At 37.6% G+C, this 24,503-nt stretch overlaps 3 protein-coding genes across 7 annotated transcripts; all 3 read left to right on the forward strand.

Annotated features, from left to right (window-relative positions):
• Positions 1-689: 689 nt before the first annotated feature.
• LOC113466393 (DNA polymerase eta-like) lies at positions 690-1,248 on the forward strand (the record flags this gene model as incomplete). Its single annotated transcript, XM_026821743.1, has 2 exons — positions 690-886; positions 1,055-1,248. Coding segments are annotated over 2 exons (391 nt in total), but the record flags the coding sequence as incomplete, so codon positions are not given.
• Positions 1,249-1,643: 395 nt separating this feature from the next.
• Positions 1,644-8,467, forward strand: LOC103506749. Of its 4 annotated transcripts, none has more exons than XM_017442988.2 (10): positions 1,644-1,885; positions 2,472-2,606; positions 2,783-2,979; positions 3,149-3,333; positions 4,203-4,452; positions 4,753-4,916; positions 5,360-5,532; positions 5,800-6,643; positions 6,870-7,236; positions 7,673-8,467. In XM_017442988.2, the coding sequence occupies exons 1-10, from the start codon at positions 1,758-1,760 to the stop codon at positions 8,386-8,388; spliced, it is 3,159 nt and encodes a 1,052-aa protein (XP_017298477.2). In that variant the 5' UTR covers positions 1,644-1,757; the 3' UTR covers positions 8,389-8,467. The 4 variants fall into 4 exon arrangements, with proteins under 4 accessions (XP_017298477.2, XP_026677531.1, XP_026677532.1 ...); XM_026821730.1 differs by having other exon boundaries at positions 6,870-7,226; positions 7,663-8,467; XM_026821731.1 differs by lacking the exon at positions 1,644-1,885 and adding an exon at positions 1,935-2,055.
• A 2,949-nt stretch (positions 8,468-11,416) lies between these two features.
• Positions 11,417-24,113, forward strand: LOC103506743 (dnaJ homolog subfamily C member 7). Of its 2 annotated transcripts, none has more exons than XM_008471144.3 (8): positions 11,417-11,828; positions 16,838-17,057; positions 17,534-17,722; positions 18,272-18,544; positions 21,138-21,302; positions 22,184-22,349; positions 22,977-23,123; positions 23,583-24,113. In XM_008471144.3, exons 1-8 carry the CDS (start codon positions 11,725-11,727, stop codon positions 23,834-23,836), a joined length of 1,518 nt encoding a protein of 505 aa, XP_008469366.1. In that variant the 5' UTR covers positions 11,417-11,724; the 3' UTR covers positions 23,837-24,113. The 2 variants fall into 2 exon arrangements, with proteins under 2 accessions (XP_008469366.1, XP_026677534.1); XM_026821733.1 differs by lacking the exon at positions 11,417-11,828 and adding an exon at positions 16,109-16,240.
• The last annotated feature ends 390 nt before the right edge of the window (positions 24,114-24,503 follow it).

The raw sequence follows: 24,503 nt of genomic DNA on the forward strand, positions 1-24,503 counted from the left end.
ATGGGTTTGAAGACCCAGAACTGTTCATTTCTTTTCTCAGCAGTATGATGAGTACAGCTGAATGTGCTTTTTTTTTATTATTTATTTATTTAATTTGTCTCTTATATTTCCGTTTTGTATGTAAGTGCATGTAAACATTCAAGCCAAAAATTGCACTATGACATTTTTTTTTTAATGACTTTTCTCTTTTGTATAAAACCACTCTTTAGTCATTGAAACTCTTTCTGTGTAAATTGATTTTTTAAATATAAATTTTTATTGTTGTATCACTTTTTGTGACATTACAACTTAGAACACTATTGTAAAATTGTTCTTTCTGCTTAGCCTAGACCTAGAGTTATGGGGAGTAAAGTTCAGAAATAAATATACCAAGATTATATTTTATTTGAATTTATTTATTTTTAGAAATATTTTACATACAAAAACATCTCCTAGGCTAATTTTAACCTCTGGGGATTGTGGTTAAAAAATCAGTCTTGAGAGACATATTATAATTAGGTACTTGTTTCTCACAAAATATTCAATATAACATAGACAGTTCTAGGGGGTACATTAAACAAGGAGAAGTAAATTTAAGTTAAATCATGATGAAAATATAGTTTTAATTTGAGAAAAAAATAAAATAAATAAATGGGGGGGGGAATCCTGGAGATAAATGTCAGATAATTTGGAAAATTTTGTGTTTACAGGTATAGAAATGCAGGGAGAGAAGTGATTGCAGTGCTAAGTGAATTCAGTAACATAGTCGAGAGAGCCAGTATTGATGAAGCGTACATAGATTTGACTGATGTGGTTCATGAGAGAATGAAATCAATTGGACATATTGCAGCCAGTCAGTTGAGCAACACATTTGTTGTGGGGTTTGGTCCTGATAATAATGATGAGGGTAGGTTTTTTTTTTTTTTTTTTTTTACATCTTAAGTAGGTTCACCTAAAACTCAAACTAAGCAGTCACCCACAACCCTCCGTTGTACTTCAACAGTTTAAATTTAAAGCAAAGCACCATATTTAAATACTACACTAACCTTACAGTAAATTATTTTCACCTTCTCAGATGCTAGGAAGGCAGGAGTGATGGAATGGCTAGGACAGGTGTATAGTGATACAGACACTAGTCTAATGGAAAACACAGAGGACTTCCAAGAGCTGGCTATAGCAGGAGTCATAGTGGAGGAAATCAGAGCAGCTGTCCTTAGTAAAACCCAGTTCCATTGTTCTGCTGGCATAGCTCATAATAAGGTAAAGTGAAGTAAACCTGATGACTCTGATGAGACTTGATTTTTTCCCCTACACGTCTTTTTTTAATTTTATTATGTACTACTAGCTGAATTCCGTCGCTTCGCTCCGGAATCCTGCTAGTTCATCCCGAGGCATGGCCAAACTTGTGGAAAAAAATAAAAAATACGGTCGCGCTGCGCGCTCCCTATTAGCTGCATAGTTATCAAACTAAAAACATAAACGAAACTCAAAATGTTGGTCGATTTGGCGGTCAAGGTGTTGAATTAGAAAATTCCATAATAAAAAAAGAAATGATGAGCCGCATCCGCACCTTTCCTATTTTTAGGATGTCCTTTTTGTACCTTCTGGTTTCCCGGGAAAATTCAAAAAATAAATTTCAAATTTTCAATATTTCAATGGCCGTGGCCGTGGCCAGCACAGCAGGCCTGCAGGCCAGTAAACTCTCAATGACTATTGAGTGATTTTCAATTTGTGTTTGTGAATTTTTAAATATTTAATTAAATGTCAATGCCGTTAAAATGACTAGCAGGATTATTGCATTGATCGACATGGACTGCTTCTACTGTCAAGTGGAATGCAAACTAAACCCGTCTCTTCATGGAAAACCATTGGCTGTTGTCCAGTATAACACTTGGAAAGGAGGCGGGTAAGTATTTTTGAAGTTTGAACAGTTCCTTTTAATGGTGAATCAGTGAACTGTACAACTCAAGTATTAAACAGCCACTGTCAGTGACAGTCTGTCCCACATATTTGGTCTTTTCTTTTCAGAGTTCAAACTACTGTCACCCATTTCCCTTAGTTCAAGAGCTAAAGTAGGTAAGGCAGTTCAAATTTCACTCAGAAAATTTCCTTCATATGTATGTAGTTGGTCTAGTCCAATATAAAGCAATACTAATACTGGTAATTATGCAGAAGTCATGTCCATGGAAAAGAAAAGCTCCTTTTTGTATCTAACCTAACCCTATAATAACACTAATCACTGCTCTAAGTAATTGTGAAAACTCCTTCTTGCGTTTAACCTAACCCTATAATAACACTGGTCACTGCTTGTTTGTGCCAGTTCCTTTGGTAGCAATATTCCACGGACGTGACTTCTGCACAAGTACCGAAATTTAATTAGATACTTAACTTAATTCTTTCTGTTATGTGAAGTACATGTTGCTTTTTTTTAACTTAATAAATAAAAAACTTATTAGATGAGTACAATCATACTGTTTTCCTCTTTTTCCTAGAATTATTGCCGTGAACTATGAAGCTAGACACAAGGGAGTTACCCGACACATGAGAGGAGATGAAGCAAAACAACATTGTCCAGAGATAGAGCTCTGTAGAGTTCCAAGTGTACGAGGCAAAGCTGACATATCTAAGTAAGTGAAAAAGTATTTCTGTTTAGTGAACCATAAAAATAATTACCTACCTGTTAAATTTAAGTTAAATCATGATGAAAATATAGTTTTAATTTGAGAAAAAAATAAAATAAATAAATGGGGGGGGGAATCCTGGAGATAAATGTCAGATAATTTGGAAAATTTTGTGTTTACAGGTATAGAAATGCAGGGAGAGAAGTGATTGCAGTGCTAAGTGAATTCAGTAACATAGTCGAGAGAGCCAGTATTGATGAAGCGTACATAGATTTGACTGATGTGGTTCATGAGAGAATGAAATCAATTGGACATATTGCAGCCAGTCAGTTGAGCAACACATTTGTTGTGGGGTTTGGTCCTGATAATAATGATGAGGGTAGGTTTTTTTTTTTTTTTTTTTTTTACATCTTAAGTAGGTTCACCTAAAACTCAAACTAAGCAGTCACCCACAACCCTCCGTTGTACTTCAACAGTTTAAATTTAAAGCAAAGCACCATATTTAAATACTACACTAACCTTACAGTAAATTATTTTCACCTTCTCAGATGCTAGGAAGGCAGGAGTGATGGAATGGCTAGGACAGGTGTATAGTGATACAGACACTAGTCTAATGGAAAACACAGAGGACTTCCAAGAGCTGGCTATAGCAGGAGTCATAGTGGAGGAAATCAGAGCAGCTGTCCTTAGTAAAACCCAGTTCCATTGTTCTGCTGGCATAGCTCATAATAAGGTAAAGTGAAGTAAACCTGATGACTCTGATGAGACTTGATTTTTTCCCCTACACGTCTTTTTTTAATTTTATTATGTACTACTAGCTGAATTCCGTCGCTTCGCTCCGGAATCCTGCTAGTTCATCCCGAGGCATGGCCAAACTTGTGGAAAAAAATAAAAAATACGGTCGCGCTGCGCGCTCCCTATTAGCTGCATAGTTATCAAACTAAAAACATAAACGAAACTCAAAATGTTGGTCGAGAGCGGAACTTTTCTCTCCCGCAGTCTCTGCACTCTGTGTATTTCTTATGGAGATTTTAGCGATCAAAAATTGATCATATCTCAGAATCGGTTTAGATTTTCGCAAAATCCTTTCTTATTGCACACCTAGACCATAAAAGGAATATCCCTACCAAATTTCAGCTTTCTAGGTGTTGTGGTTATCGAGATAGAGCGATCAGTGTGTGAACTATGAAATGTGAAATGTGAAATGTGAATGAGTGAATGGATCTCGTTCTTATAACTTACTAGTTCATCCCGAGGCATGGCCAACCTTGTGGAAAAGGCATGGCCGAACTTGTAGTCATCAAACTAAAAACATAAACACTGTGAACTGTGAATGGATCTTGTTCTTATAATATAAGATTATTATTTTTGAGATAGGGGAGGGGGGTAATTTTTGAGTTACTATTTTACAATAACAGTAATATATAAGATAAACATTGATTTTTCAACCTGTGAGGCCTCAACACCTGGTCAAATTTGAATAAGTACATGTTGAGAATCGAACTATAACTTTAGCAAAAGCTCTCTCTCTCTCTCCCTCTCTCTCTTTTTTTCCTCTGAATTATGCTCAATGGACTTAACCCCATGTCCTTCTCTCTTCAGGTCCTTGCCAAACTCGTTTGTGGTCTTCACAAACCACAGAAACAGTCCATCCTGCCTCAGTCCTCTGTGTCCATGTTGTATGCAAATCTGTCCATCAAGAAAGTACGCCATCTAGGGGGTAAATTAGGAGACGAAGTTGTAGAGACACTGCAGTGCAGCACCATGCTGGAGCTGGAGAAATTCTCTCTTAAACAGTTGCAGTCTCATTTTGAGGAGAAAACGGCCAGTTGGCTGTACTACATTGCAAGAGGTAAGTTTTGAAGGTTTTGTATAAATCTTGCTGTATCTCTAAAGGTGTGTCCATGCATAGTCGACCGGCCGGCGATCGATGTCGACTGAACTATTCACGCAACCTCGATAACATAGTTTCTCCTCGTCGATCGACGGCTGGTCAACTATGTTTGTTACACCTTTAGAAATTAGATCATTATAAGTGGTTCCATGTCTGAGAACTCACTCCAGTACTGGCTAGAGTGGGGCCCCCATGGGTCCTAAAGACCCCCATATTCCCTGTCGAAAAAAAATATTGTATTTTTTTTTTTTTTTTTAGGAATTGATCACGAACCCGTGAACGCCCGTCTCGTGTCCAAGTCCATCGGTTGTTGTAAAAGATTCCCGGGCAAGACGTGTTTGGCTACCCGTCAAGATGTGTCCCATTGGATACAAGAGCTGGCTGATGAAGTTTGCGAACGATTGGAAGATGATTTGACTCTGGTAAGTTTTTTTTCCATTAGACGCTTTAACAATGTTTTATGCATGTCGTTCGTTCGCGCCGGCGCCGTCTGGTAAGTTTAATTCTAGTATTCCAGCCTAGTTGGTTTGGTTGGTAGCGCGTCTGCCTTGTGAGCGCCAGGTCGCCAGTTCGATTTTTGCCCGGGGCGGATTTTATCCTGAATGGATAATGTTCGTTTTCGGAACCGCTGGCTTTCTCCTATCCTGTCTTTTCTCTCTTCGATTTCAGGACGATAAGACCTCAGTAGCTACAGTTCCCTCTATCAAACCTATTAAAAAAAAAGCTAAGCTAATCTAGTGGTCTGACACTTATACGAGTAGAGAACCTCTATAGACAGTCTGACACTTATAGATCCGGGTACCAATCACGTGCAATGTTGCAGAAGAAGAAAATTCAGTTTGTTGGTGAATAATTCTCGTTTCAGAATAAGCGACGTGCTCAGTTACTGACCGTATCCTTCACTCAGGAAACAGATGGCAAAGTCAATTCCTGTTCCCGTTCCATAGCATTGGCCAGCTACAAGCTACAGGATATTGTAGAGGTCTCCATGCAAGTCATTAACAAGACCAACTCCGCCCCACCTATCTCTGACTTGTGGTGAGTGATGCTAGTTAATATGTTAATGTTTTCAAATGATGAGTAAATTACTATCGTGTCATTTTCTTTTGTACATCCAGATAGTTTGAGAGGGAGAAATATTTATTTAATAACAAATCAATCAGCCTTTGACTGCCAGAGGTTTAATTTTCGGTAAATCTACATATCTGTATCCGAGCAGAGCATCAATCGTGATTAGCGATCAGCATAAAGATGACAATATTCCGTTTTGGTGATTTACTGTTTTTTTTTTTTTTCTGATTTTAGGACTCCTCCCTTACTGTTCCTCGGATTATCAGCTAGTAAATTCAGTCCACTCGGCTCTCACCCATCCATTCAGCAATTCTTCAAACCACAAGACCATCCTGAACCAATGACAAGTGAACATTCTAGTCTTCCTGAACAAAGCACCAATCATGACAGTAAAAAACGAGACAAGACTCTACTGAACTTCAACCAACAAACACCATTTCAATTAGCATTGAACAGGATAGAGAGAAAACTAATAGACAAATTCAAAAGTCATATTGAGTCTAAATTAGATAGTTGTAATGCAAATGTTGATAAATTGGTTATAGGAGATATATCTGAACAGATTAAAAACATTGCCGCCGAAAATGTTAGAAAATATTTGAGAACTCACTCCAAAGACTCAAATGCATCTGACGAGGACGAAGAATCATTCAATGATAAATTAGTAAGCATAGAAAGAGAAGTTGAAGAATCAGTAGGAAAGGATATTGAGGAGTCTTTGAAAAATGTCAGCGATGTTTTGTTTAATGAAAAGGTTGAAAATCTGACGATGGAAAATAAGAAGTCAATTAAGAATGAATGCCTCTCGCCAGTCTCAAGCAAATCAAAAGACTTAACGAACGAAAACTTAGGACATACCTTTGAGACATTGCCCAGTCCTATTCTAACTTCGGATCGTTCGAATGTTTCTAGCTCAGGAGACATACATACCAGTACTCCCTGCAGGAGGAAAGGAAGCAAGAACGTTTTTGAAAACAAAACTTTAAAAACTAAAGAGGAATTACCGTTAGTCAAAAGAGTAGACAATACTATCCCAAACAGCTTTGAATTTATAACCTACACACGGAGACAAGTCAAGGCATACCTTTGAGACATTGCCCAGTCCTATTCTAACTTCGGATCGTTCGAATGTTTCTAGCTCAGGAGACATACATACGAGTACTCCCTGCAGGAGGAAAGGAAGCAAGAACGTTTTTGAAAACAAAACTTTAAAAAGTAAAGAGGAATTACCGTTAGTCAAAAGAGTAGACAATACTATCCCAAACAGCTTTGAATTTATAACCTACACACGGAGACAAGTCAAGCCAGAGAACATTAGCAATGGAAATAATAGTGATAATAAAACAGACGACGAAGACAGTCCTCAAGTGATTACTAAACCAATAGGATCAATCTCAATGAGGAAATATGAAACCACAAGACAGAGCCACCTCAATAAACCAAAATTGTTTGCAGATTTCCCCACAACTTCCCAGGGAAATAACCCAGACACTCATGAGCCTCCGAATAGTTCGAATAAAAGAGGCAAATCGTACTCGTTCTTTGAAAATTATCTCCGGCGAAAAAAGGAAAGGGAAAGACTAAATTCAAAATCTTGTAAAGATGAAACTCTCACTCATGGGCAAGTACATCCAAGCGTGGAAACAAACACGCACACTATCCTTGAAGAAGTTACTAGTTCAATTGAAACTGTAGACAATGGGAGTATAGAAACAAATGCTATGACACGTATTAGAGATGACATTCACTTAGCTCGGGAAAACAACACGAAATTTTTGGCTGATCCAATCAAAGACACTGAATCTACTGGTCCAAGTAATGTTATTTCTACAGAGTCAAATGAGGTCATAGATCAAACTAAAATTCGTGATGTAAGTTCTTCTGATCACAGTCAAATGACAAGTGCCACTAAAGCAGACTTCATTAAAGAATCTGGTGATCCAAATAATGAGATGTGTAAAAGTACTGTTCAGTTTCATTCCAATAGTATAAACAAAGTAAACATGGAATCTTCTGTCCAGGGCAATGGTAATGCTGATGTAAGTCCCATGGATACTGTTGATATAATCAATACAATAGCTGACTCAAGTAGCTATCCTTGAAGAAGTTACTAGTCCAATTGAAACTGTAGACAATGGGAGTATAGAAACAAATTCTATGACACGTATTAGAGATGACATTCACTTAGCTCGGGAAAACAACACGAAATTTTTGGCTGATCCAATCAAAGACACTGAATCTACTAGTCCAAGTAATGTTATGTCCAATGAGATCATAGATCAAACTACGATTCGTGATGTAAGTTCTTCTGATCACAGTCAAATGACAAGTGCCACTAAAGCAGACAAAGAATCTGCTGATCCAAATAATGAGATGTGTAAAAGTATTGTTCAGTTTCATTCCAATAGTATAAACAAAGTAAATATGGAATCTTCTGTCCAGGGCAATGGTAATGCTGATGTAAGTCCCATGGATACTGTTGATATAATCAATACAATAGCTGACTCAAGTACTGTTGATTCAGCAATCAACATTGCTGATCCAACTAAAATTATCTGTGATAAATGTAGTCAACCCATTGATATCAACGAACTACAGGAACATCAAGATTATCATTTTGCTTTAGAATTAAGTACAACAAGTGAACCCCCGAATTCCACGTCCAACATTTCTAATAGTAGCTCGAGTTCTAAAATTTTAAATAAAAAATCCAGTAAAAGAGGAAGGCCGTCCAAATTGAATAGTTTCAAGAATAGTGAAAACTTCAAGAAGTTAAAGACAATTGACCAATTTTTTAAACCTAAAAGCCAGTCCTTGAGCTGACATTTGACGATTTTTTGGGGTCAAATTTCTAGAACTTAAAAAAAAGGTCTTTTTTTGTAAAATTGGTTAACAATGGAGCAGTTGCAAATGGGTAAAAAATATTAATAAATGGTCGATTCCTACGTAAAAAAATAGTGAAAAATCTAAATCTGAGGTTAAAACTCCGAAAAAATAACTGTAAAAGATCGAAAATTCAATTTTCATTTTCCATTCTAATGAAAGAGTTCAAAAATGTGTGACGTCAGACTTCAGGCAGTTGCCTCGCTAGGTAGCGCTAATATGCAAGCGCGCTTGTGGAGGAGCAGAAAGAAATGCGCACAAACACATTAATGTGTTGCCTACGAGGGGTCGAGGGAGTTTTGCTCGGGTATCGCCAGTATGCAAGCACGTTGGCGGAGGAGTAGAAAGAAATGCGCAGAAACGTATGCGCACAAGCACATTAATGTGTTGCCTACGAGGGAGCTTTGCTCGGGACATTTGATGTGACGTCATCGCCTACGGGAGCGTATGCCTTGACGTCAAAGTTCACGATTTACCGGCATTTTTAAAATCGATTTATCTCGGGATCTAGAAGTCGTAGGAGAAAAAGAAAAATTCCGTTGGTCCTCATTTTTCCTGCTCTATAACTTTGAAACATCACCCAAGTAAGCGCAACTGTTCTATTCTCTGCTCAATACCTCATACCAACAGTAGTGTTTAAAATGAACCTCTTGAGTATGATGTTATTCTGAGAAAATAGGTATTTAGTTACTGCTCGTAGCCCAATAATAATAATAATAATAATAATAATAATAATAAACTCTATGTAGGTAGTAGGTACCTGCCTATAGTACGAGTATAAGATTGCTATGTTTTAGTCCTATATTCTTATAATAGGTACCTATATTTCATCATTACTCAAGAGGTCTTTTATATGATTCCCCAGTTAGCACGCAAGCTTACATCCAGGGGCTTGATTTTGACAGGATTTCTAAGTCTAACGTCTTAAACTTAAATCCAGTCCGAAGTTACCCCATTCTCAAGATGATATTTAATTAAGGTTGTAATTAAATATCATCTTGAGAATTAATTTGGGGTAACACCCGAAATACGCGATTTTGATTGTTTTGTACCTAATAAAAATAAAAATATCATGTCGAAATTATATTTGTAAAAGTTATTATTTATTTATTTTTCTCTTTTCATAATACAAAAATTAGTTTCTAATAATCCAAAGGGAGTTTTTAGTGATCCACAAAGGGGGAGTCTTTGAAAACTCTTGTTTGGAACATTAAAAACTCCTTTGTGGATGGTTAAAGTCTTTGGTAAAATCCAATATGAGTGTTTTTTTTTTTTTAATTTAATTTAATTAGATACTAACTTAATTCTTTCTGTTATGTGAAGTACATGTTGCTTTTTTTAACTTAATAAATAAAAAACTCTTGACTTTTAGTTTTACAAATTTAATATAATTATCTAACCTTAACACGGCCGCTTGTGTAACCTAGGTTTTCCTACGTTTAATATTTTCTCACGCTTTTAGTTTTCATTTCTATAAAACTCAGGGACGATATTAGATTTCAGGGGCGAAGCCAAGGGAGGGCGAAGCCAAGGGAGCGCGAAGCGCGACCTCATGCTCACCCCGCGAAGCTCCCGGGAGCGCGCAGCGCGATCGTTAACAAGGGACCGCAAAGCGCGACCCCATGCACACCCCGCGAAGCCCCCGGAAGTGCGCAGCGCGACCGTAAACAAGGGAGCGCAAAGCGCGACCCCATGCACAACCCCGCGAAGCTCCGGGAGCGCGCAGCGCGACCGTATACGCAACTCCGCGTAGCGAACACGCGAAGCCCCCGGGGGGTCGAGCACGAAGTGCGAGTTTTATCTATACGCGTATTTCGGGTGTTACCCCATTCTCAAGATGATATTTAATATTTAATTAAGGTTGCAATTAAATATCATCTTGAGAATTAATTCGGGGTAGCACCCGAAATACGCGTAAAGATAAAATATATTACATTTGTAAAACTAAAAGTCAAGAGTTTTTTTTTATTTATTAAGTTATTGAAAGTTTTACCAAGTATTATTTTGGTCTTACCTATTATAAAGCTTTTTTTTACCAAATAAAATGTACGAAATAACAATGATCCTATTTGTTTAATTATTTTTGTTATTTTAAAACTGTTTTAATTGTTTTGTACCTAATAAAATAAAAATATCATGTCGAAATTATATTTGTAAAAGTTATTATTTATTTATTTATTTATTTTTCTCATCAGAATTTATTAATAGCCTGGATTTGGGTAGGATTGAGGCATTCTAAATCCAGCGTATGCGCGCGCATTTACCTGGATCTAGCATTAAAATCAAGCCTGGATCCAAGCATTCAAAATCCAGCGTATGCGCTGGATGTAAGCGTGAATTAGGCTGGATGCAAGTGTGTGCTTTTTACGTCTACATCCAGTTGGAGGACATCCTGGAACAAGGGCACTTTCACGCTTAAATCCAACTATGTAGTAAGTGCATCTAGGCTTGCAGACTGGATGTCATCCAACTTACACAGGTGAATTTGTAAGCTTGATTCGAGCCTTAACTCCAATCGTGTGGGCTGACTGGGTACAGACAAACCAAAATTTTAAAACTAAAAAAAAAAAAAAAAACTCTGTTGGACAATACCTCACTTTGTTTTTTTTTTTTTTTTTTTTTTTTTTTACAGTCAGTTCTGTTCTTTTTTTTTCTACTAAAACAGTGGTTATAGGAGCTGAATAAATATTAGTGCTTATTATTCCAAAAAAATCTTATTACATATTTTATTGAATGGAAGATTGGCAGCTTCCTGAGTTTAAAAGGTCAGCTCTTTTTATTTTAAAACTTCAGTTTTCGAAAAACCTTTGTCGACATATAAACAGACGACAAAGTGTATTTATCAGTGCGGACTATAAAAAAGGTAAAAAAACAGCACATCGGTTGTCGTGTGTACCCAGCTTAAAGTATCTAGCGCGCTCAGCGGAAATAAATCGAACTAAAAAATCAAAACAGATCTTTTCTCTTCTCCATTTTTTGTTTGGGAGAAAACTAGAAAAGGGAAAAGTCCAACGCAAAAAGCTCAAGAAACCTTTTACAACTTTACAGAAATTCCTCAAATCTTGAGGATTTCAGCACTTTTCCCAAAAATTCTCCGTAGGAAATACAGTCCAAGTGTTGGTCAGTCCAAATTTCAACCACAAATACCTCGTTAGTAGAAGAGCTCATCAGACCCAATACCCATTCATTGTCTGTTGTTTGAGTGGAAAGTTCATTTATTTTAGTCAGTCCAGTTACTTGTCTTATTTTGTTGTGTTTCAAAAGTTATTCATCGCTATGGCTGCTGTACAAATTGAAACCATTGATTTGGAAAATGTCAATGACGATGTTGTGTTGATTGCCAATGAAAATGAAGATGACAGCTTGACGGAAAAAGCTAGGTAAGATTGGCTAGGGATCTAGTTGGATGGCTTCATAGTTTTTGTACTGGTAATGCACCCACTGGTTATTTTACTCATTCACTTAGGCCTCATGCACTGGAAGTGTAGATGAGCAACTTCTTGGTTGTGCAGAGTTGCCCAATGCTGCCTGAAAGTTTAAATCTATGAAAATGAAACAGACCTCTCACACTGAAGTTGTGTAATTATGTCTTAGTTAAACCTGTACTGTAAACCCATAAGGACTTTTTAGTCTCATTCGAGCAGGATAAACAAGGTATATTTTATTCTATTCTACTTAACTCACAGAGGTCCATACTTATTTTTAAGGAGATTTAATGCTCACATCTTTCTTTCCTCCCCCCCCCCCCCCCCCGAAGTTGTGTAATTATGTCACCTCCAATACTAGAGGACGTCTATATCATTTTTATAAGCTTTGATTTTCAGGTGGTATGTCGCTGCTATTAAAATGTTTCTAGATGTAGGTGGGTAACCTACCTACATCCCACAGGAAAGAGAGAGAGAGAAAACAGCAATGAGAGACTATACCATACTTGGTATTTAATTAAAGTGTTCAGTCCACTAACAATAGTACTTATTGTGCAAGAGACTTGCTGTGTCTTTACTGTCACACAGCAAATCTGTGTGAATGGTTAACACACAGCAAGTTTCTATGAAAAAAACTTTTTCAGGAATGCTACTTTTGCAAGCACAAGCAAACGTGCTCAACTTTTATTGCCAGTGGACACTTAAGGATTTTTGATGTTGGTCACATCATTAAATAATCTTCTGTAGCTGCATGACTGCTGTACCAATTAACAAATCTGAATGAGTGGAATTGTGCCAATCAGCTTCTAAGCAAGCTGATTGGTATATTCCCACTCAGTTTATCTTGATTATCAGCCTCTACCAATCAGCTAAACTGAGTCAGTAGAGAGGCACCTTTAGGTATGAATGATAGTTGTTGGGCTGATAGTAGGTAGATATACCTACTTGTAACTCAATGTCCATTTTTTTTTTTTTTATTTTATTTTTTTTTACATCAAAGTGATTTGAGGAGACTATCCATTATCTAAGAATGCAACCTTGTGTAATTGGATGATGTAATTTCATGCATAATTTGATGCACACTTTGACAAATGCATTCAGGTACCTAAGCTTAGTTCTTAACACCATTTGGTGAATTCAGTCTACTAAATTGTAAAAAAAGAAAAAAAAAGAAGAAGAAAAAGAAAAAAAAAAAAACAACCAAACAAACAAACCAAAGAGACTGTCACCTTAGATTCTAAAAATCTTTGAGTCCATTTAATTGGTGCCTGACCTTGTGATTGAACTAAAGACTCTGTCCAAGGTTAACTGGTATTTATAGGTACTGCATTCACTATTTTGTTATTTTTTTTTTCTGATGGTAGGCACTAGCTGGGCAGGTACATATGTAACTAAACAAATCAGTTTTTTGTAGGTTTGTTTGTCTCATATCTCTAATCACCCCTCTGTAATAAGCTATGTTACGTACCTAGTTACTGTAAATTTGTTTTCAAATCCAAAAAATCTCACATTTTGAATATCACCATGACAACACACTATAAACAAAAAGTTAACCTAGTTACTGTAAATTTGTTTTCAAATCCAAAAAATCTCACATTTTGAATATCACCATGACAACACACTATAAACAAAAAGTTAATCTCACAACCCTAATATTTTAACCCTTTATCACCCAAGTTTAATTTATCATTCTGCTCCCTTTTCCTAGCCATGATATTCACTAGGTACTTACTTACTTACTTACTTACTTACTTACTTACTTACCCTCTTTAGGAAATCATCATCAATACTTTGTTCTTTTTGGTGAAACATTTTAGGATAAAGGTTGAGGTAGAAGGTAGAAATCCATGGTTTATTTTTAATTTTAGTGGAGCATTGGAAACCTGCTAAATGGAAAAGGATTCCAGGTGGATATTGAACCTGAATCCTAGCTCTAACAAGGCAGGCACACAACCTTTCAAGCTAACTAGGCGCGATAATTTTTCAATTATGATACAGTGAAAATAATCGTACCTCTAGCTAACTAGGCATGGCAAAAGTGAAAATAATTGTGGCAAAGCACAAGTGAAACAGCACAAATTTGATGTCGTTTTTAGACTTTTTAGTCCCAGAAACCTAGACTGATCAAGGGTTAAATACATGATTAGCCCTCTTATTATAACGTCTGCTACCGAAATGATAGTTGAACAACACCTCACACGCATCCTAAATGTTATTTACAAGGTCAGTGGCGTATTTAAGAAATAAATTTTGAGGCTCTCGGGAAAAAAAGAAGTATCATCTACTTATAGGTTTTTCTCCAGAAAATTTGCCTGATGGAAAATAAAGTTCTGACTCAATATCACCACGAAATTTCATATCGTTATTGTCTTTTTTCCACCAAGTTATGGGGTTTCCCGACTCGAACGCGTGCCTCATTTTATTTAAATAGGTACCACAATCAAATCATTAAAGTAAACTCTTGTTTTCTCTCTCCTTCGAAGTACCTACCTACTTATGACGGTTTTTTCAAGAAAACCTAATTCCGGGGACACATTGGGAAATGATTGAACCATGTGGCTAGAATGTATGTATGTATGTATGAGGACTATGGGATTGAGGACATGAAAAGATTTGGGACCCATAATATAGAGATATAGGCGAATAGTGAGTTGTGTTCTTATCTCCTTGTTATGTTTGAATGCTATTGTCTTTGATAAGATGATAAGTCAAAGGAAGTGGTGAGATAGACGTACAGTATAACAATACAGATTGATGGTGTGAACGCTAAGTTGATGGAAAGGCACAACATGTATGCCATAGCAAAAAGAAGAAAAAAAAAAAAAAAAAAAAAAACTTACCAACTAGGCCGGAAGTGCTTGCTTTGAATGCTGGAAAGTTACTCTTTCCGGGTAAAACCCCGAAATTGTTTAAATTAGTGTAGAGTGAATTTGGTCTTTTTCTTTTGGCATAGGTACGTAGATGCCTATGTACAAAGATTCTTAGGACCAAAGTCATTTATAAAGGTCATTACCACTTCTTAGTTAAGAGCTGAATAAATATTAGTGCTTATTATTCCAAAAAAATCTTATTACATATTTTATTGAATGGAAGATTGGCAGCTTCCTGAGTTTAAAAGGTCAGCTCTTTTTATTTTAAAACTTCAGTTTTCGAAAAACCTTTGTCGACATATAAACAGACGACAAAGTGTATTTATCAGTGCGGACTATAAAAAAGGTAAAAAAACAGCACATCGGTTGTCGTGTGTACCCAGCTTAAAGTATCTAGCGCGCTCAGCGGAAATAAATCGAACTAAAAAATCAAAACAGATCTTTTCTCTTCTCCATTTTTTGTTTGGGAGAAAACTAGAAAAGGGAAAAGTCCAACGCAAAAAGCTCAAGAAACCTTTTACAACTTTACAGAAATTCCTCAAATCTTGAGGATTTCAGCACTTTTCCCAAAAATTCTCCGTAGGAAATACAGTCCAAGTGTTGGTCAGTCCAAATTTCAACCACAAATACCTCGTTAGTAGAAGAGCTCATCCTCATCAGACCCATACCCATTCATTGTCTGTTGTTTGAGTGGAAAGTTCATTTATTTTAGTCAGTCCAGTTACTTGTCTTATTTTGTTGTGTTTCAAAAGAAAAAGTTTCGTTGTTTATTAGTAGGGGAACTTTTTTCGGCTTTTTTTCCTCGTTATGGTGAAGTGAAAGCTAAGAAAGCTTGCAAGGCGGATAGACATGGTCGTGTAGTAGAAAGTAAAATTTTGGGTGTTAAATTTTAGGGGTCTGGAAAAATTCTAGTCAAAGTAAAGACTGAATCCCACTGGTTATTTGTTATTTTACTCATTCACTGGAAGTGTAGATGAGCAACTTATTGGTTGTGCAGAGTTGCCCAATGCTGCCTGAAAGTTTAAATCTATGAAAATGAAACAGACCTCTCACACTGAAGTTGTGTGATTATGTCACCTCCAATCTCCAATACTAGAGGTCTATATCATTTTCATAAGCATTGATTTTCAGGTGGTATGTGGCTGCTATTAAAATGTTTCTAGATGTAGGTGGGTAGTAGGGTTGCCAACTTTTTTTTCGGCATATACGGTACAAACTAGCAAAATGGTGAAAAAATACGGATTTCCCGATTTTTACCCGGAAAGACTGAAGTTTTCGAAAAATTTGGTCAATTGATAATTTTATCGATAGTCATATTTTAGGTTTCTTTTTCTTGGTGATTCTTTTCTCATTTTCTTTAAACGTGGACAAGTGTGAAAAAGACTGTTTGAAAAGGAGGAAATTAAGTAAAATGAGCAGAAGAAAAAATTCCTATTTTCGGAAAACCCTACCAAATCTGTCGGTCGATCATTTGGTAAACAGATGTGAGAATACGCTGTAAGTCATTTGCAGTTTGCTATGTGTTGTGTTTTCTGCAAACGTTTGACGGTAAGGTGACAAAGACTTGCACTCGGGAGGGCCTGAGTTCAAGAAAAACAAATAATATTAATAAAATAATACTAAACTTATGTTAAACAAGTTGGATGTTTGTCACCAAGGTGTGGTTCCTCTCTTAATGCATACCTCGATAAATTTTATGACTTGCGACTCGAACCACCAACCTCCAAGTCCGACGTCCAGTGCGCTAACCATTACATCTCTGAGCTTGGTTCCATGAGCTTTCGTTGATTTGTTTGAAAAAGTTTTTGTTATTGAAAATATACCTAATGGAAAAAGTACTTAATTGAAGGGGCAAAAAATGTCCTTTCTGCCAGCCTAGTTAGCCTGGTTGGTAGCGCGTCTGCCTTGTAAGCGCTAGGCCGCAGGTTCGATTCTCGCCCGGGGCGGATTTCATCCTGAACGGATAAGGTTCGTACCTTGGAACGGCTGGCTTTCTCGTATCCTGTCTTCCTTCGATTTCAGGACGATAAGACCCTAGCAGTTACAGTTCCCTCTATCAAACCTCTTTGAAAAAAATGACCTTTCTGTTTTCAGGGAACTCTCCGCAGAGAAGCACAAGGAAGATGGGAACACGCAGTACAAACTGAAGCAGTACTCGAAGGCTCTCAAGTGTTACTCGGAGGCGATCAGCGTATGTCCTAACGTGGCGGCATACTATGGGAATAGGGCGGCATGCTATATGATGCTGGGCATGTACACGTACGCGTTGGACGATGCTAAGCTGGCAGTGTCGCTGGATCCGAGATTTAGCAAGGTGAGATAAGTTTGATAGTGTGTGTGCTCATCTGGTATCAAGTAGACCATTTCAGCCGTAACTGTCAGGTCTACCTGATAGTGAGTGGGTGGCCTTTTCTTATGGTACTCATAGAAAATGTGATGTATCTCTGGTATGGACAAGGATGACGCAAAGATAAAATTGCTTCATAGGGATACAAACTTTATTGAGATTCTACTTAAGGGACTCACAAAAGTCTAGGAACAATTAGGACCTCCCTGGTAAAATATATATCTTAGATGGGGCCCACTTGTTTTGAGATTACCTTAATTTTAATAAGTTTCATTTGAATTTGTTTCATTTGTTTTTCATAAAAAAAAGTTTCATTTGAAAATAAAGGTACCATTATTATTAAAGTCCACCCACCAAACTGCAGTTTGATGAATTATTTTTATGTTTAGTTGAACTTATCCCGAAAATTAATTTCTATATTATTTGTGTTCCATGTTTATCAGGGCCTCATTCGGCAGATCAAGTGCAACATCGCGTTGGGAGATGCCCCCACAGCTCGTAGCAATCTGAAAGCCCTGCAAGAGTTAGACCCGGACAATCCGGCCATAGCTCAGGAGTCGAAAGCTCTGGAAACCATGGCCAAGAACTTCGAAGGTGCCTCCAAAGCTTTCGAGGCCAACGACTATAGAACTGTAAGTTTGTACTCCCGAGATCCCGGTTTTTTTTTTTTTTTAATGAGGCTTGATAGAGGGAACTGTAACTGCTAAGGTCTTATAAAGAAGGAAGACAGGATAGGAGAAAGCCAGCCGCTAGCCGTTCCGAGAACGAACATCATCCGTTCAGGATAAAATCCGCCCCGGGCGGGAATCGACCCCGTGGCCTAGCACTTACTAGGCAGACGCGCTAACAACCAAGCCAACTAGGCTGGCGTACATTTGGTTTTGGCTTCAAAAATTTCCGACTTAATGCCCTTCTCACTCTTCCTTTGCTATTTCTTTAACAAAGAAAATTTCGGGCTAGTATCCTCCCTGTTTAAAGTCCTCCAAGCAGACCCCATGGTATAAATTAATCATAATAGCTTAAGTATTTATTTTGAATAACACTTTACAATACAGAGATCTTCTCCTAAGCTAATGATAATAATAATAACTGATTAAAAAAAAAAAAAAATCGTCAATTCATGTTTCTGAGTTCGAAATCCACTCAACCCCTTAATCCATTCACCTCCTTCTCTCCCTCAGGCTATGTTCTATCTAGACCGCGCCATGGACCAGGGAGTGGCCAGCAAAACGTACAAACTGATGAAGGCCGAATGTCTTGCCCACCTGAATCGTTTGCAGGAAGCCCAGGAAATTGCCAACTCCATTCTGGCCACGGACAAGCAAAATCCGGACGCTGTGTTCGTACGTGGTCTGTGTCTATACTATGATGACAAGATGGACTTGGCTGTCAATCACTTCCAGCTGCTACTCAAACTGGCTCCCGACCATGCTAAAGCCAAGGAAACCTACAAGGTAAAAACCGCAGTAGGATTTTGTGGACGCTGTGTACCCAGAACTTTTTTTAAGAGGTTTGATAGAGGGAACTATAACTGCTAATCTCTTACATAAATACATACATATCCTAAGTCGTTCCTTCAACCGCTAAGCTCTTATCGTCCTGAAATCGAAGACAGGATAGGAGAAAGCCAGCCGTTCCGAGAACGAATAGTATCCGTTCGGGATAAAATCCGCCCCGGGCGGGAATCAAACCCGCGGCCTAGCGCTTACAAGGCAGACGCGCTACCAACCAAGCTAACTAGGCTGGCTCCAAGAACTATTAATTATTTGTTGAGGCGGTCTTCATAGACCACGTGCGTGTGATGTTATTTTGAACACGAACATTTGCTTGAATCATCCATGGTATTGTTATGGAGTTTATAACATATCCTTACTGACTTCTCTGTTCTCAGCGTGCCAAACTATTGAAAGCCAAAAAGGAGGAGGGTAATGAGAAATTCGAAAGGTGGGTTCTAACGTTATATTCTGTTGTCAGGATAATTACAAACGCCGTGTTTCTCCTGAGGAAGCGTAAATTTCCACGATTTCTTTATCTTTGTCATTTTAGTGTATAATATTTTCTAGTTTGTTCATGTCTCTTTTTACTATGTAATATTCCAGTGGGGATAGGTGTGCAAAGACAAAATACTAACGAGGTATACGGCAGAGTTGTATTGATGTAATTAGAATGAGCTTTAAGAAGAAAAGCATATTATTTCAAATAAATATTTAACATTTAAACTTATTACGTAATTTATTTCTCATCTAAACATTGGCGTTTTTCTTTAGAAAAATATCTTTTTAGCTGGTCGAGGTAGCTCCGAGGATAGCGCGTGTGCCTTGTAAGCGCTAGGTCGCGGATTCCCGCCCGGGGAAAATTTTATCTTCAACAGGTAAGGTTTGTTTTCAGAACGACTGGCTTTCTCCCATCCTGTCCTTCTCTGTTCGATTTCTAGACTGAAAGACTTCCCTTGAAAAACAAACAAGAGAAGGGGGAAAAACTTAAATCTGGTGGAAAAAATCAGAACACTCGACGGTTAATCATCAATATTTCGTCTTTGAAAAAAAAAAAAAAAAAAAAAAAAAAAAAAAAAAAACACTCGACGGTTAATCATCAATATTTCGTTTTTAAAAAAAAAAAAAAAAAAAAAAAAAAAAAACAGGAAAGACGTCATTGGAATTCTATTTTTTTTTTTTCTTTTTTTTCTTTTCAAGTTAACATTAAAAATTAAAGCTATAGAGAGATAATAGGTTTTTAATCAATAGAATTTGTATAGTACAAAAAATAAAACAGTCAACCGTAATGAGTATTTAGAAACAAAACTTAAGGTACTCAATGTACACTGGACAGTTTTGAATAAAGTATGAAATGTATTCGTTCGGATAACGGTTAAATTGTTATCATAACAAATAGACACTAAATTATGACAAAACTGTCCAATACAACAAAAAAACAACAGAAATTTAGGTATAAGAGGAAAACATAAAATACTTAAGTAAACAGCCAACGAAAAAGAATGCTTGGTTTTCAATTCTTTCAAAAATCATCATTCATAATCCGATTTCACACAATTTAGGTTAAGGAAAAGTTAACGTAGAGTAAATAAATATTTACGTAATAGTAAAAAAAAATAAAATATATATACTGTACCATTTGTTTATCTAACTAATAAATTTAAGTAGGTAGTTGATTCAAAATAAAAATGTTTAAAAATAAAAACATCGAAAACTAAGATACCTAAAAAAAAAATAAAATGTCATGTCTAGTAAGAAGTAGTAGGTACTAAATTTCGAAGAAATACATTAAAAAATATGTCACGATCATTAAGTAGAAATATGTAAAGCCATTAGTGAGATTTTAACAATATACATCAGTTTGCTACAAGAACACTCAAGGGCTGAACACGTTCTAGAACGCCGAGGGTCTTGGCAGAGCGTGCAACCGAGAACATTTGCTTGGACAAAAACACGGAAAATAATACTGAACAAAAAATACCTAGGTATAGAAATTCAGTCAACCAAATATTGGCAAGTTACATCTAATCAATTTATAACATTAAAAAGAAGAAGAAAGAGATAAGTGGCGATGAAACAACTGCTACAATAGACGCATACTGCTACTCAAACTGGCTCCCGACCATGCTAAAGCCAAGGAAACCTACAAGGTAAAAACCTCAGTAGGATTTTATGGACGCTGTGTGGCCAAAACTTTCTAAAAAAAAAGAGGTTTGATGGAGGGAACTGTAACTGTTAAGCTCTTATCGTCCCGAAATCGAAGAGAGAAGGAAGACAGGATAGGAGAAAGCCAGTCGTTCCGAAAACTAACCATATATGTTTAGAATAAAGTCCGTCCCGAGCGGGAATCGAACCCGCAGCCTAGCGCTTACAAGGCAAACGTGCTACCAACCAAGCTAACTAGGCTGGCGCCAAGAACTATTAATTATTTGTTGAGGCGGTCTTCATAGACCAGGTGCGTGTGATGTTATTTTGAACACGAACATTTGCTTGAATCATCCATGGTATTGTTATTGAGTTTATAACATATCCTTACTGACTTCTCTGTTCTCAGCGTGCCAAACTATTGAAAGCCAAAAAGGAGGAGGGTAATGAGAAATTCGTGGCCGGAAAGAATCAGGAAGCGTTCGACATTTACACGGAGGCGTTGAAAATTGACGCCAGAAACATCAACATCAATTCCAAACTGCTGCACAACAGAGCCACTGTACTCTTCAAGGTAAGGGGTTGAATTTGAATTGAAAATAACCAATGGACAGATGGACACTTGTATAGTAATGAATTGTCTCAAAGGAAATCTCAAAATCATACGGTTAAGTAACTTCTGTTTTGTATATCTTGAATCTTGATGTATGCCTCGGTAACTTTGTAAAGTTATTGATAGAGAGAGGGAAAATACTTGTATAGTAATGAATTGTCTCAAAGGAAATCTCAAAATCTACGGTTAAGTAACTTCTGTTTTGTATATCTTGAATCTTGATGTATGCCTCGGTAACTTTGTAAAGTTATTGATAGAGAGAGGGAAAATAACTTTTACAACTTCACAGGTATATTTGTAGCAGTAGCACTTTTACAACTTCACAGGTATTTTTGTAGCTTGGAGGTCGTAGGTGGAAATCCTGTACAAGACGAGAAGAAAAAAGAGGTGATGGGGGATCTAAAACGATTTGTTTGACGCAGACTTGCACGTTGGAAGCCCGGGTTCGTTTCCCGGCGGTCGAAGATTTTTCGGCTCTGTGCTTGGAGTTCGGAAGTACTGGGCCTCCGTAAGGACAATTGAGGAGCGACATTACCAATTCAAAACGATTGATGATAAAATGGGATATAAACTAGTAAAAAAAGGCACTTGGGAATTCTGTGATACCCACAAACTGCACCTTTCCCCATTTTTACTTGTGGTCGGCGCGGCGTTACCGTGCTTTATCCTACCCCTCCATACCCTTCTATCCGACACATCCTCCCTTTTCTTCTTGATGTGTTAGTCTTCCTCAAACTTCTCCCCACCTCAGTTTCACTCTCCCCCTTTCTCTTCCGTACTCTATGTTTCGTTACAAGTAGTAATTCACGGTTTGATTTTTGGACGTTTGTTGTTGGACACAGATGGGCAAATATAACGAAGCTATCGCAGACTGCACTCTGGCTCTGGAGAAGGATCCGAACTATTTGAAAGCTCTGTCGCGGAGGTGCAAATGTTTCCACGCCCTAGGACAGTACAAGGAGTGTGTTATAGATGCCGAGAAGATCTACAAGATGGACAACTCTCGCGGTAAGATACTGAAATTAATAATCTCTTGGAAGTGGAAACTCTAAAGGTAGAAACACACTACCATCATGTCACGTGAAATCATGGGGAGTCAGAAACATGTAGTTCAAGGTTTTCCCATAATATAGTAGGTAATTCCGTTCAGAACAGCCACATTAGCATCACGTTACGTGACGTGATGTGATGGTAGTGTTTCTGCCTTAATAAACCCATTTATAGTACATATCTCCAAAAATCTTCATCATAACTTTTGAACGATTTTTTTTTAGTATAGAGAGGAGGACTATATTACTTTTTACCAAGTTGTGCTTCACTAGCTTGTTGGCGAACTTTCGTGTCAGAGGTTTTGGTGGTCCGAGTCCACGGGAAGTTATTGAATTTATCGGAGTATTAATTGGGGAACGATATTTGTTACAAGCACTTAAGTATGTTTAATCCTTTCCTTCCTTTGAATTTATCGAGGTGTATGAAGTGGGAAATGTCATATGTGACATATGACATTTTTTTTTTTTTTTTCTTGAACCCACGACCTCCAAAGTGCAAGCCCCTAGTGTGGTGCCACGCAACGCTACTTTTCTCGAATTTCATTTGGTTTGTCGCGAATTTCATTTGGTTTGTCTCTTTTTGCAGAAAATCACAACTTCCTTGAAGAGGCCAAGAGGCTTCTGAAGCGATCGGAAGTGAAGGACTACTACAAGATCCTGGGAGTCACCAAGAATGCTTCCTCTGATGACATCAAGAAGGCGTATAGAAAGCGAGCCCTAGTCCATCATCCTGGTCAGTATATATAAAAAAGATGAGTGTTTCACCGCCGCGCCGTTCTTATTTCATAGCAATAGAACAACTGCTACATTAGACGCATGTGGTCTGGGTGGTAGCATGTTGTTCCATGCCCTCTATCAAAACTCATTGAACGACTTTCAACTGTCCCAAAAGACCAAATATCAATTCCAGTAATACGCTAAAAAACCTCTTGTGCCCCCTGGGCTGAAAAACCCCAAGTTTGAAAATTAAACGCCAGTTTTTTTTGGGGGTTGAGTGAATTCGAACACATCGCATGCCTTCAGGCACAATCCATCTGTCAAGGGTCTAGGATTTCCTTGCCCTTAGGATCAATTTAATATGAAACCAAATGAATTATTTAGGCTAAAAAAAACCCCCTCTTCTATTTATTCTGAAGATGAAAAATTCCAATTTTAAAATCTTAAAACAAATGAATTCCTCTTTCATTCGCAGATCGTCACACAAACGCTACCCAGGCGCAAAAGTTAGAACAGGAGAAGCTGTTCAAGGAGGTGGGAGAGGCTTACGGGATCTTGTCTGATCCCACTAAGCGATCCCGCTACGACCGAGGTGAAGACATCATGGAGGACAGCGGGATGGGCGGGCACGCTGGTGCTAATCTGTTTGAGCAGCACATGTTCCAAACGTACTTTGACCCGGGATGCCGTGCCCGCGGATCTAATGTGAGATTCCAGTATTATCAGTAAACAGGATTATGGTATTGATGGGATAGGCGAGGAGAGAAAAGGAGATTATGGAGTTCTTCTGCTCTGAGTTGTAAAGGCCAGGAGGGAGGTCAGTATCCAGGTTTTCAGCTAGGGAGGATCCAAGAATTCCAATATGAATGCTTTAATTTTATGTTGTCAAATGTGAAGGAATTGCGCGAACGACATGTTTGAACGCATATGCAGTTAAAACACCTAAAGGAAGAAGAAGAAGAAGAAAAAGTCAAGGAACTTGGCCACTAGGCCATTCTCCCAAAAATTTCGAGCTGTAATTTTATAGGCCAATACTTTTAGTAGAAGTAACATTTAGGCTCTTCCCCTAAATATATATTTACTTGACTCTTGAGTGAGATTTTTTTCTTTTACATTATTTTGTTTTACCACCTTTTTTATTTCATAGCGATAAAACGTCTACATTTTTTTTTTTTTTTTTTTTTTTTTTTTTTTTTTTCTGCAAACGATTGATTCCGTGACTCAGTCTCATGAAGAAAATGAGTAGCTATGTAATATAAATGCGCATAGCGACCGGTGCGGTGCCAGCATGGTCAATGGTAGGTAAACATTGGGCGCTGGATTGTCGAGATGTTTGGAAAATCCTACAATGCTACAGTGATCACCAAAGTTATGATATGATAACACGAAGAAACGG

The sequence above is a fragment of the Diaphorina citri genome, unplaced genomic scaffold (assembly GCF_000475195.1).
Source record: "Diaphorina citri unplaced genomic scaffold, Diaci psyllid genome assembly version 1.1 scaffold259, whole genome shotgun sequence".
Lineage (NCBI taxonomy): Eukaryota > Metazoa > Arthropoda > Insecta > Hemiptera > Psyllidae > Diaphorina > Diaphorina citri.

What these genes read in the sequence shown, in the direction of transcription:
- LOC103506749 (XM_017442988.2), top strand. Translation starts at nt 1,758, where the DNA reads ATGACTAGCAGGATTATTGCATTGATCGACATGGACTGCTTCTACTGT. An exon ending in GGCAAAGCTGACATATCTAA is followed by an intron (nt 2,607 to 2,782) that starts GTAAGTGAAAAA and finishes TTGTGTTTACAG; the next exon opens with GTATAGAAATGCAGGGAGAG. An exon ending in TGGAAGATGATTTGACTCTG is followed by an intron (nt 4,917 to 5,359) that starts GTAAGTTTTTTT and finishes TTCTCGTTTCAG; the next exon opens with AATAAGCGACGTGCTCAGTT.
- LOC103506743 (XM_008471144.3), top strand. Translation starts at nt 11,725, where the DNA reads ATGGCTGCTGTACAAATTGAAACCATTGATTTGGAAAATGTCAATGAC. An exon ending in AGCTTGACGGAAAAAGCTAG is followed by an intron (nt 11,829 to 16,837) that starts GTAAGATTGGCT and finishes TTCTGTTTTCAG; the next exon opens with GGAACTCTCCGCAGAGAAGC. An exon ending in AGGCCAACGACTATAGAACT is followed by an intron (nt 17,723 to 18,271) that starts GTAAGTTTGTAC and finishes TCTCTCCCTCAG; the next exon opens with GCTATGTTCTATCTAGACCG.